The sequence below is a fragment of the Theropithecus gelada genome, chromosome 14, assembly GCF_003255815.1.
Source record: "Theropithecus gelada isolate Dixy chromosome 14, Tgel_1.0, whole genome shotgun sequence".
In the NCBI taxonomy this organism is placed as follows: domain Eukaryota; kingdom Metazoa; phylum Chordata; class Mammalia; order Primates; family Cercopithecidae; genus Theropithecus; species Theropithecus gelada.
Genome location: NC_037682.1, coordinates 87,698,436 through 87,710,539, shown reverse-complemented (window position 1 = coordinate 87,710,539; position 12,104 = coordinate 87,698,436). Strand labels below are relative to the sequence as shown.

At 39.9% G+C, this 12,104-nt stretch overlaps 1 protein-coding gene across 2 annotated transcripts in view; it reads right to left on the bottom strand.

Annotated features, from left to right (window-relative positions):
• The window catches only part of CEP57 (centrosomal protein 57), a 42,055-nt gene extending 29,960 nt beyond the window's left edge, over positions 1 to 12,095 (bottom strand). For both annotated transcript variants that reach the window (XM_025355274.1, XM_025355276.1), the window contains exons 1-2: positions 11,196 to 12,095; positions 2,013 to 2,169 (exon numbers count right to left, since the gene is read on the bottom strand). In XM_025355274.1, the coding sequence (XP_025211059.1) occupies positions 2,013 to 2,169; positions 11,196 to 11,240 (202 nt within the window). In that variant the 5' untranslated portion in view covers positions 11,241 to 12,095. The remainder of the gene's footprint in view (positions 1 to 2,012; positions 2,170 to 11,195) is intronic.
• Positions 12,096 to 12,104: the final 9 nt, after the last annotated feature.

The window sequence follows — 12,104 nt, the reverse complement described above, 5'->3', positions numbered from 1 at the left end:
TTCTTAAATTGCCAACCTGCTATACTCTGATGTATAGAACTTTATCAACTGCTTTAACCATTAATTAAAAATTTTCATTATCATCGAGACACAGTATCTTGCAATAAAGAGGCTTCTAGGTTAGCAATTATAGAGTACTAAAATTCTTAAAAGACTTCACACTATTTAGTCACATTTATTTCCACAAACACTTTTCAGTACCTATTATAGGTTAGGATTTAAACTGGTATTTGGACATCATTACCTACTTGGTATTTTACTGTACAATCAGTCCAGTTTACAGAAGAGGTTCATTCTAAGATTTTTAGGATACTTACAATACATACCCCAACTGAAACAAAAAAAGTTCCTCAACTAATTTACAAATGCCTGTTTAGCCTACGATGCCAAAAATATAACATTTCTTTTACCTAGAGAATCATCAACACATGTAATTGTTGCAGTATTAGTGATTAAACATAACTTTTAAAAAAAGGAAATGCCGTTGCATCCCAAATAAAGCAAAGACATTTCATTTAAACTTCACACATACACAAAGTATAATGTGGGTGTATTTTAAAAGATACAGATGAAGAAACATCGATGATTAACAAATTTAATATCAAAACCATCTTTTCATTATCTGAGTGGGTCCAATCTAATAACATGACCAGAAAATTTTCTCCAGCTGTTAGAGAAATGTAACAGCAGAACTCAGAGATCTGAAACATAAGGGACTTGGCTGGGCGCGGTGGCTCACACCTGTAATCCCGGCACTCTGGGAGGCCGAGGCAGGTGGATCACGAGGTCAAGAGATTGAGACCATCTTGGCCAACATAGTGAAACCTCGTCCCTAGTAAAAATACAAAAACTAGCTGGGCGTGGTGGTGCGCGCCTGTAGTCCCAGCTACTCAGGAGGCTAAGGTAGGAGAATAGATTGAACCCAGGAGGCGGAGGTTGTAGCGAGCCCAGATTGCGCCACTGCCCTCTAGCCTGGCGACAGAACGGGACTCTGTCTCAAACAACAAAAAAAAAGAGAAACATAAGAGACCTTACCTACTGTTACTGTAGGAGACCATAAGGAAAACATAAAGGAACAAGGACAGTTTCTAGGAGCAAAGACTGTCCCCAAGTAAGAGTCTACAAGGCAACAGAATCTCAGTACTGCAATGACAAGGAACTGAATTTAGCTAGGAATCTTAAATGAGCTTGGAAGCAGATCTTCCCCAGAGCCTCGAGTAAAGAACAGAGCCCCAAGCAACACCTTGATTTCAGCCTTGTAAAGCTCTAAACAGAAGACCCAGATGAGCCTACGCAGATTTCCAACCGACAGAAAACTGAGATGACAAATATTCAAAGCTAAGTTCATGGTAATTTGTTAAGGCAACAAGAAAACTAATACAGATGGCAGGTTCCAGGAACAAATGTATTTCAAAGTAGCCAGAGCAAAGGATGGGAAAGGAAAAAATGGAAGACAAGTTAGGGATGAAGTTGGTGAGGCAGATAGGGTCTAGGTTATGAAAAATTAAGATTTTATTATGTAAGCTACAAAGAGATGCGAAAACTTTAATTTTGTGGGAGAGATGATGGATAATGACAAATGACAGAAATGTTGTTAACTGGGGATGAGGAGGAGAAAATAGGCAGGGAGATTAATGAAGAAGGTATTATGAACATCTGGGCTACAGATGATGAAAGCCTGAACCAAAGCAATGGGAACACAAAAAGGCAGAAAAACCAGTATGCTTTTGGTATATTTCAGAAGCAAAAAAGGTCTTCATTCTGGACTAATAGTGGGGATTACAGAGCAGTCACTGATGACTCAAAGTGTTTTAGCATCAGTAATGTGGTGGATGATGATGTTCAACAATCAACATAAGGAATACAAGGAAGCATAATATTTTGTGGTGGCTAACAACTGGAAACAAAGGGGAAATATATTTTCCTCTAATTGCAAAATAATGGAGACAAAGTTAAGAATTTTAAAGCAGCAAGAAAACATAAATAACATCTATTTCGTTAGGCTCGATTACCTCTGCTGTTGCTTTCTGGATAGGCAAGTGTAGGCTTACTTGGGGAGCGTCGTAGATCACTATTAAGGAAAGGCTTATCCGAAGGATATACTACATATGGAGATGAAGAATGCCGAACCACGCTTCCATTAGACCTTGATGGCTCAGCTAAGATGTTCTAAAAAATAAAGACACAAATTACCTTTCAAAAGTGTGAACCACAAATAGCCAATTTAAACCACAAATATTTATGACTGAGAACTAGACTGTCCATACAGACAAGAGAAAAAAATCCACTGACTAGAAACAACAGAATTCAATCAATAAAGAAATACAACTTTTAAAGTGTTTCATATTAGTCTAAATATAGCCATAAGCCAGACACTACAAAAGAAAATAATGTTCATACAACTTGAATACAAATGCTGTGCAGAAATACTTACACGATACAATGAATGCAAATACTGTAGTTAAAAATACATACCGTGAAATATACATTCAGAAAAATAAATACATTATTTTTACAGGACCAGAAATTGCTACAAATGACTGAATTACTCTATTCCCCATCAATAAACTACTACTTGTATTTAGAGTATTCAAAACTCCAGAAAGAAAATAAGGCACTGTCCCTGCCTCAAATAATATACATTTAATTAACAAAAAAGAAAATAATTAGAAAACATTAAGGCCCATCAAACACTCAAATATAAAACTTTATTTCCACAGTACACCATTCTGTCATGAATGAGATTCTGTTAAATTTAGGATTCCACATAATAATTTCAACCCAGAGGATGCTAACTGTGGAGTTTTATTTGTTGTAGGCAACTTCCTATTGACAGATGGTCCCAGACTGGTGGAAGTAACTAAGAAGCTGAGGGCTAAGGTGGAAAATATGACTGCTAACTGTTCAAAATGTTCAGACATCCACTTTCCTTCCTCAAACCGCCACAGCAAACTATGTTTTTCAATTCTTACCTTTGAAAACTTAAATTTACCAGAATAATCCGTGTTCGTAAAAGTACAAGAGCACAATGAATATTTAAAACAGTAAACAATCTCCTGAAACAAAGGTTATCGAAATATCTGCACTGTATTTAAATCTTACTTAAAAATTAAAGATTTTACTTCCATGTTAAAAATCATGCAAATTTCCAGTTGATTTAAGAAAGCAAATATAAAAGATTTTCTATTTATATAAATATAAAACACACTATGGCTATGAAAATCAAAAGTGGGGACAAAGAGCTTAGGAGGGTAGGGCCAAGTCTTAAAAGTAGTACTCAAATAAGTGCTAAGTCTACTATAGTATGTTCATATATAACAAAGACTACTTTCTTAATTTGTCATTTTCCAAACTTAATGGCAAATTGGCATCTGGTTTTAGAGGTAACTGGAAAACAGGATGAGTTTTCAATTCTTTATAATACGGTCAAAGGTCTTGCAAAGCATCCTGAATTATTGCATAGCTTAAAAGTCACAGAGAACCTCAAGTTTTCATTGGTTATTTACAACCCACCAGAATCCTATCATTTAATATTCAAAAATATTAAGTGACTTGCCGACCACCCTGTGCCCAGTAAGGAGAATCCCATTAATTATGTGATTAACTAATAAACTAGTTCCCAAAATGGAACTACCTCTGTTCTACATTTTATATGTTAGTGGGTTTGCCCTTTACTATTTTATATCACTCCTCATGACGTATACATTTTTATTATCTGTATGCCCTGTGGTATAATAAAAAATATATTTAGTCTTTTGTCCTTGGTTTCAGACAGAGATTCAAAAACTCCTAGAATTTCTTAAGTGATAGGGTGTCCTTGTTAGGCTGATGAGGGGACTCAAGGTAGGGCACCTAGATAGCTTCAGGTTTGAAGGTATCTTCTGGGAGCTGGTTGCCAGCAAAACCAACTGCTAGATTATAAAGAGTTACAAATTTCAGCCAGGCACACGGTGGCTCATGCCTGTAATCTCAGCACTTTAGGAGGCTGAGCTGGGTGGATCACTTGAGGTCAGGAGTTCAAGACTAACCTGGCCAACATGGTGAAACTCTGGCTCTATCTAAAATACAAAACAATGAGTCGAGTGTGGTGGCGTGCCCTGTAATCCCAATTACTCGGGAAGCCGAGGCAGGAGAATCGCTTGAACCCAGGAGGTGGATGTTGCAGTGAGCCAAGATTGGGCCACTGCACTACAGCCTGGGCAACAGAGTGAGACTCCATCTGTGTGTGTGTGTGCGTTGGGGGGAGGGAGGTGCGGTGGGTAAGAGTTACAAATTTCAGCCCGAGGCCCTGACCTCAGGGGAGGTAAGGGGCTGAGATTGAGCCCAGTGACCAGTGGAAAATTACTCAATTATGTACCTATGTAATGAAAGCTCAATGAAACCTCCTGAATAATGAGGAATGAGGTTTGGGGAGCTTCTAGATTGTTGAACATACTGATATGCTGGGAAGGTGCTGTACCACAGAGAATATGGAAGCCCTTTCACACCTTGCCCTATGTCTCCTCCATTTGGCTGTTCCTGAGTTGTGTCCTTTATATAACTGAAATTGCTTAAGTACAGTCTTTCCTGAATACTGTGAGCCGTTCTTGGAAAGTTGCAGGAATCCCTTAATTTGTAGTCAGCTGAGCAGAAATGCAGATGCTCTGCGAACTCTGACTTGACTTGGGGGCGGGCAGTCTTGTCAAATGGAGCCCCTTAATGTATGGGGGTCTGAGCTACATCTGGGCAGTGACAGAATTAAAATAATTTTAGGACACCCAGTTGGTGTAGCATTTTTGCTGGAGAAATTAAGTTCTAATAAAGGAGTTTTATTCTGTTCAATAAATCTGTTGAATATTAACTACACATTTCCTCCACAAACAGGAAACTGCACATCACTTATAAAAGATTATCCTTTTCAACAAAGTTACTGTAACCCTTTAAGAGATCATCAAAAGCTTTTGAGCTTCTTTATATTTAACAAATAGCACAAATATCATAGGAAGGCTGTGTAGAAAGGAGCCCAAGTCTAACTCCCAATCCACTAATCTTTCCATGACCCTAAGCACTCAGGAAAAATTATTTCAAACAAAACATGATTGAAGGAGAAACTTTCAGGATTAAAGGCAAAATGTTTAATGTGATCACTATCTTTTCCTGCAGCCTTTAGTTGTTAGGGCAAATATCTCATTTAGGAACACACAATTCAACAAATATTTACTGAACATCTTTTTATGACACTGTGTGAAGTATGAAGCATAATTTAAAAATGCATATTACTTGCTTTATAAGTGGAACAGGCAACACAGCTGCAAGACATTAGCTAGATAAAACTCAAATACAAAAGAGTAGGTGGGAACTGCTAAACTGGATGTGATAGAGACTAGGTGCAAATTAAATTCAGATGCATTCAATAGAACATTGCTTCAGATCAGTATGGTAAAGGAAGGTCTTTATTAGTGCTGAAATCGATACTGGGTCTTGTAGATTGACATGTATTCTAATAGGCAAGCTAGAAATGGGTATGAAAGGCAATTATTTCTAGGTTAATGAATACATTAGTTTAGCTGAAAAAAGAGTTTGTGTACACATGTTGAGGAAATAAAATTGGAGAAGTCAAGGTCCAATGGTGGAGAAACATGAGGTAGAGCTCTGAGCAGCGCAATCAATGCAATAGCTTCAAAGTAAAAATCAATACAATCATCAACAAATGTAAAAAAGCATTCAATAAAATTCAACATCCAGCTATTATTTTTTTAAAAACTTATTTCCTTATGATAATACAAAGTTTTACAAGAAAACATGGCAAACATACTTAATGATGGAAAACTTGAAATATTCCTTTTAAAATCAGTAATAAGACAAAAATATCTACATCAATTCTAGTCAAGATTGTATTTCATTTCCTAGTCTGCACACTAAGATTAAAAAAAAAAAGAATAACAGCTGTTAAGATTGAAAAGGAAGAATCCCAGTTTTGGATTATGACCATCTAAATAGAAAAAAACAAAAAATCTTCAATTATGAGAATTAAGTCTGGAAGGTTGCTGGGTAAAATAGATATGCAAGAGTCAGTAATTTTATATATTAGAAAATGCAACTTATGAAAATATATATCACGCAACTAAAAACTAGAAATAAATTGAACAATATACAAGACATGAAATTATACAAGTACTGAAAAATGTAAAAGTTCTAAATAAATGGAGTAACATAACATTCAGACAGAAGGGTCAATATCCTAAACATATCAGTTATACCCAAATTAAGCTAGAAATTCAATAAAATCTCAATCAAAATTCCGATAGCAGGTTCTAGAATTTCTACTGAAGAAAAGCAAAGGACCAACAATAGCTAATGTTTCTCTTGAGTAACAAGGAGGTAAATGCCTCCCCCCACCACAGCGGGTATCTAAGTAGGAGAGACAAATAAAACAAAGGGATAAAGAGCCAGGTAACACACTCATACGCATATGGAAATGAACATATTGCAAACCATTGGAGAAAGGATGAATTTTCAACAAGTAGTGTGGGGACAATTGTGTATTTTAAGTAAAACCATTAAATTGGATCCCTATCTCACAGCATACAAATTAATTTCAAGTAAATTAAGGACATAAAGTCTCCAACTTTAAAATATGTAGGAAAAAAATACAGAAGAATACAACCAAGGCCTTGGAGAAAGGAAGAATTTCCTAAACAGAAATCACTAATTATAAAAAGACTAACAAATTTTACACTAAAAGTAACAACTATTAATCAAAAGGTATCAAAGACAAGCCAACGTGTCCTTGGAACAGTCTTAACAAACTGATAATTAACATCCACAATATGTGAAAATCAGTAAGAACAGGCAACCCAATTGAAAAACAGGCAAAAGACACGAACAGGTATTTCACAGAAGAAAACACACACACAAGAAAGTAAAGGTACAAAAAAAACAGGGTGCATATTCACCAATGATAAGAGGCACACAAATCAGAAAAAGAATAGGACATCATTTCACACACACAGCAAAAATTTACAAGTGGGACAATACCATCCATTTAAGAGGACACAGAAGAGGGCTGTTGGTATAATCACTTGGTAAAACAATTTAGTATGACCGAGTAAAGCTGAAGACGCACGTGCTCTGTGAACCAGATAATTCATTCAGTTATATTAGCTGAACGATTTTCTCTCTTCTTTCTTGAAAATGATATGAGTTGAGTCACAGTATATATTCCATGACCCACTACTGAGTTGTAATCCAGAGCCCAGCCTGAGGTCTGGAAAAAAAAAAAAATTCACTGCTCTAGAGTTGCCCCTTGGAAACATTTTCTCTCAGGACCCCTTTACACTCTAAAAAATTTAGTGAAAAGAATAGCACTATTTTACATTTCTGCAGATCTCTTTAAAGTTTGCCTTAAAAAAAGAATGCTGGATTCTCTTATCTAGTTCCACATTCACTCTGTTGGATATGTTATTTTGTTTGACATATTAAAGAAGATCTAGTCTACCACAAACGTGGTCATTACAGAAGGATCTTGTAGACTCGGAGAGGGTCTTGGAGATCTCCAAGGGTTGTGAGACCATACTTCGAGAACTGCACTCTAGAGAAACATTTGCCATGTACAGCATATAAGAGTGAATACAACAGTGTTGTTTATAATATCTGGCAAACAAATGAACAACAAAACTTATTAAATCCAAAGCCCATTAAGATACTGTCATTTACTAGCTAGATTTTTGACTCAACCGCTCTGTGACTCATTTTGCTCATTTGAAAAAGGAAATATTAATGCCAGTCTCAGAAGGTTATTGTGAGGATTAAATGAGTTAACATACGAAAAGTGCTTAAAGTGCCTTTAAGGACTATGCATGCCAGATAGTCCTATATAAATATCATACATTATAATCTTAAAATATGAGGTACTGGGTGGCCGTGGGAAGAAGAAGGAAGACACAAAGAGGTACATGAATACATGAAGGTATTCATTTTATTATTCTCAAAAAGTAAATCTTATATTTAATATTATAAAATGTATGATAGCCATAAAACATTTTTAAGGAAAATTAATACGGAGCTACTGTGCAGCTTGGTCGAAGGAACTATCTAAAAAGTCAGAGAGACAAATTAAGAGATTAGTTCATTAATCACCAAGGTTACTGTGAAAACATTACAAGGCTGACATGAAAGACACTCTTGTGTGTTTCAACGCAATGCTGTCCATACTTCTATATGGAATTAATTTCACTACGCCCAATCATAGTTGCTTTCCTGCCTTTTCCACCAGTCGAGTTTATCAATTCAAGAGCAATTACTCAATAAATGTTACCTAGACCTAACTGAAACCTATCGCCCTATCCATGTTGTTCACATTTGAGATTTACAGGGTTGAGGCTTCCTAAAGACGGTTATTCATTAATCTACTTGTTAAAAATACTGGCCTGTAAAGCATCTCAATGTGCTTATAAGTAGCTCCATATGGGTTTATCAATGTTGAAAACAGCTGAATATAACAGTTGTTAATCTTCACAATGGGGAAATCTGAATACGAGTTGTGTTTTCAGTTCATGGTACAGTTTTAACAAGTTTTGTTTTGTTTTTTTTTAATGTTGCCTACTGTTAAGATCAGCTGTTTGTTAAGCTAAGTGCTTTTCCAATGCTTTTGGAAATAGCAGCCTTATTTCTGATGGGACATCTAAGCAGGACCTTTTCTTACGCACCAAGAAACCAACTAAATTTAGTCATTTTTGTTTTGAGAAACAGTAGCTTCGAAATTAGACATTTTGATGTAGCAGATTGAGTTATGCTTGTTATACTTTGATTTGTGGAGGATCCTAGACACTCTTAGTGTACCCTTGATATTTAGAATCCAATTAAAGCTGAGCTTAGCACAAAAAAATGTATATGCCTTCTAATGAACGGTCTTTGGGGTTTCTGTCAAGGCTACCATATTAAGTACTAAGAGCTGACTATATCCCAGTGCCAATGCTCAGCTAGGTGTCCTTGGCATAACGCAGCTCAATTAAACGTTTATTTAATATTTTATTTTATAGAAACAGAGTCGCTCTGTCGCCCAGGCTGAAGAGCAGTGGCACTATCATAGCTCACTTCAGCCTCGAACTCGTTGGGCTCAAATGATCTTCCTGCCTCAGCCTCCCTAGTAGCTGGTATTACAGGCATGAGCCACGCACCGACTCAACTCAACATTTGTATGAGTATTCCTTTTCCTTGTTCAGTCTTCAAGTGCTTAACTTTTGAGAGCAGTGAAAAGTCCTCTTCTCCCAAGTTTAATCACTTCTCTTATAAAATCTCATCCATCTGCTGACACTTCTAATAGTTTCTTTTACTTTTTTGTTTTACTGACCTAATCCTGAATAACCTTAAATTGCTGCTTTCATTACTTCTCCTTAACTTCCCCAAACCTCTCTGCAAACTTCTAATTCCCATTCTGCTGAATGCGTAGGTTGTTGAAAACCGCGGCGTTGGAAAGCTTTGACAGAAATGTTGGAGCTCTTATTTCCCCGTTTCTCCAGCTCTTATTTCTCCACTGTTAATACTTTTGGTCCCATTATTACAAATTCTAACAAGTCTGCGAAAGCTGAAACTGACTTCTCCAAGGTGACCAGGCTTTCCTTTTTTGTTGTTGTTTTTTTGTTTGTTTGTTTTGAGACAGAGTCTCACTCTGTCGCCCGGGCTGGAGTGCAGTGGCGCGATCTCGGCTCACTGCAAGCTCCACCTCCCGGGTTCACGCCATTCTCCTGCCTCAGCCTCCCGAGTAGCTGGGACTACAGGCGCCCGCCACCACGCCCGGCTAGTTTTTTGTATTTTTTAGTACAGATGGGGTTTCACCGTGTTAGCCAGGATGGTCTCGATCTCCTGCCCTCGTGATCCGCTCGTCTCGGCCTCCCAAAGTGCTGGGATTACAGGCGTGAGCCACCGCGCCCGGCCCAAGATGACCAGACTTTCTTAGCGTTCCCCACTCCTTCCCCGCTTAGATTCTAGAAAATAACTTTACCCTGATACTCTTCTAGTTTCTTCCCTCCCCATCCTTTTTCCACGTTTTTACCTACGTTTCCAATTCACGTCATCCAACTCTACCTCCGTATTACTTCTTCTCATTCCGAACTAAAGTTTCCTGAAAGCACCACCGTCCTAGCACATACTCCAAAATTCCTGCATTGCCTTTTTCTCCTCCCTCTACTCTTGGGACAAGCAATTACAATTCCTTCGACACGCAACTAGCTTCATCTTCCCTTCTAGGAAACCTTCTCTGGCCTACCCAAGCACTGTTAATCACGCCCCTCGAGATTATTCTACTAAGGTAGCACTTGCCAAACTGTATTGCGTAGTAATCACTAATTACGTGTAGTTTCTCTTCAGTGCTTTGCTCCTTCAAAGCAGGGTTTCTATTCTATTCATTTGAACCCAAACAGTATGCCAGGCATCGAACATTTGCTAATGTGGAGAAATAAGAGCTCCAACATTTACTTCCTATCAAAGCTTTCCAACGCCGCGGTTTTCAACAACGTAAGCATTCGACACTGCAATTTGACAAATACCAGTGAATATCAGTTAATAAACTGGCTGGTGACCTTTGATGAGGCAAAAACAATATTTAAAATCAATTCCCCCTATCGCCTCTCCAAAATGGCATTTCCACAGTGAAGTTCCAGTAATTCTAGGTGGCGGGAAGCGCGCGCTCCGGCTACGAGGATCACACAACGAAGTTTATGTGGACGGCAGTGGGAGACACTGCAGGGATAGTTAACAGCATAAGCAACGACTAGTAAGCGCTCGAGAGACGGCGGACTACTACTCTGCAGCTGTCTCTTAAAATCACCGGCGCGCCTACCTGCTCTGGCGAGTTTCCTAGAGGGGCCGCTGAACTCACGTGACCAAACGAGCTACGTTTTCGCAGGCCAGGGAGTGGGCAGTTATCCCAGTTGGGCCTTGAGAATGTTAGGCAACCGGGGTTGCTACGCCGAAAAGTGAATGAAGGATGGGGAACAGAGACGGCCAGTCTCTGTTCCAGTTTCACTGGAAGCCAGAGGGTGCAGTCTCGACAGAGGAACAGTGAATGGAAGCTTGGGGAGCGCGGGGCAATCTAGGCACTCCCGCCGTCCTCCGGAATTGACTCAGAAGCTGGACTGACAGAGCCCTGAAAGTGAGGAAACTCAAAGAGGCGCTTGGGACCGACGTGGGGACCACTCGCGCCAACTGCTGCTTACCGACAACTGGGAACCAGAAGCCGCAGAGACAGACGCCGCCGCCATCTTTCAGCCTGCCCAGGGGGGTCTCCGCACCTTGGGGGCGGTCTGGGTTCTCGTGCTCTTCTCCAAGAGTCGGGAGCCGCCCACCAGGGGCGACCCTGGGCTGAACCCCTGATGGAAAAGGGCAACGGTGCTGGTGCTCGGCTTGGAAACCCCTGCCACACACCCCCTCAGGGCCGCCTACGCTCACACCGTACACAGAAAAGGCAACACGTCCTAACGGACGTCTTCCCTAGCCAATCAAAACAGCAGACGTCTTTTAGTAGCAGGAGAGAATCCACCTCTTCCCTGGTGACGTCACAAGGTAGCGCGTAACTGGGCCTGCTGGGGGCCGACAACGCCGCGGGCTACTGGCCGGCTCTGCGGGGATTCTACGGTGGGGCGGGCCTCCTCCAGTAAGAAGCGTGGGCGAGTAGTGTTGTCGCCAGTGGCAACCGAACGGAGTAATGGAGATAAAACAAAAGCGAAGGCGAAGTTAAAGCACTCCACGAGTTCCCTCGGATTAAACGCAGGAGAGAGCGTGAGTTTGCCTCGGGGACGCCTCTCCAGGTGAAGTACTTACCTTTTGGCCAATAACAAATAGGATTAGGAGGGACTTAACGACTTAGTCCAATAGAAAGCAAGGATAAAAAAGTTGCGGCAGAGAACGAGCCTTTCGCGAACATTTGCCCAATTGGATTGGGGCGCTCTCACCCAAACCTGGGACTGGCTGTTAGAAATAGCCGCGACCGCAGACCTTTGGGCGGGGCAGGTTCAAAGCGGATTTCGCGCGCTGAGAGCTCCGGGCTCTCATTGGCCGGCGACATCCTCCCTTTGTGGGCGCTCCAGGCGTCGCGGAAGTTGGAAGTTGGGAGGAGCCACCGAGTG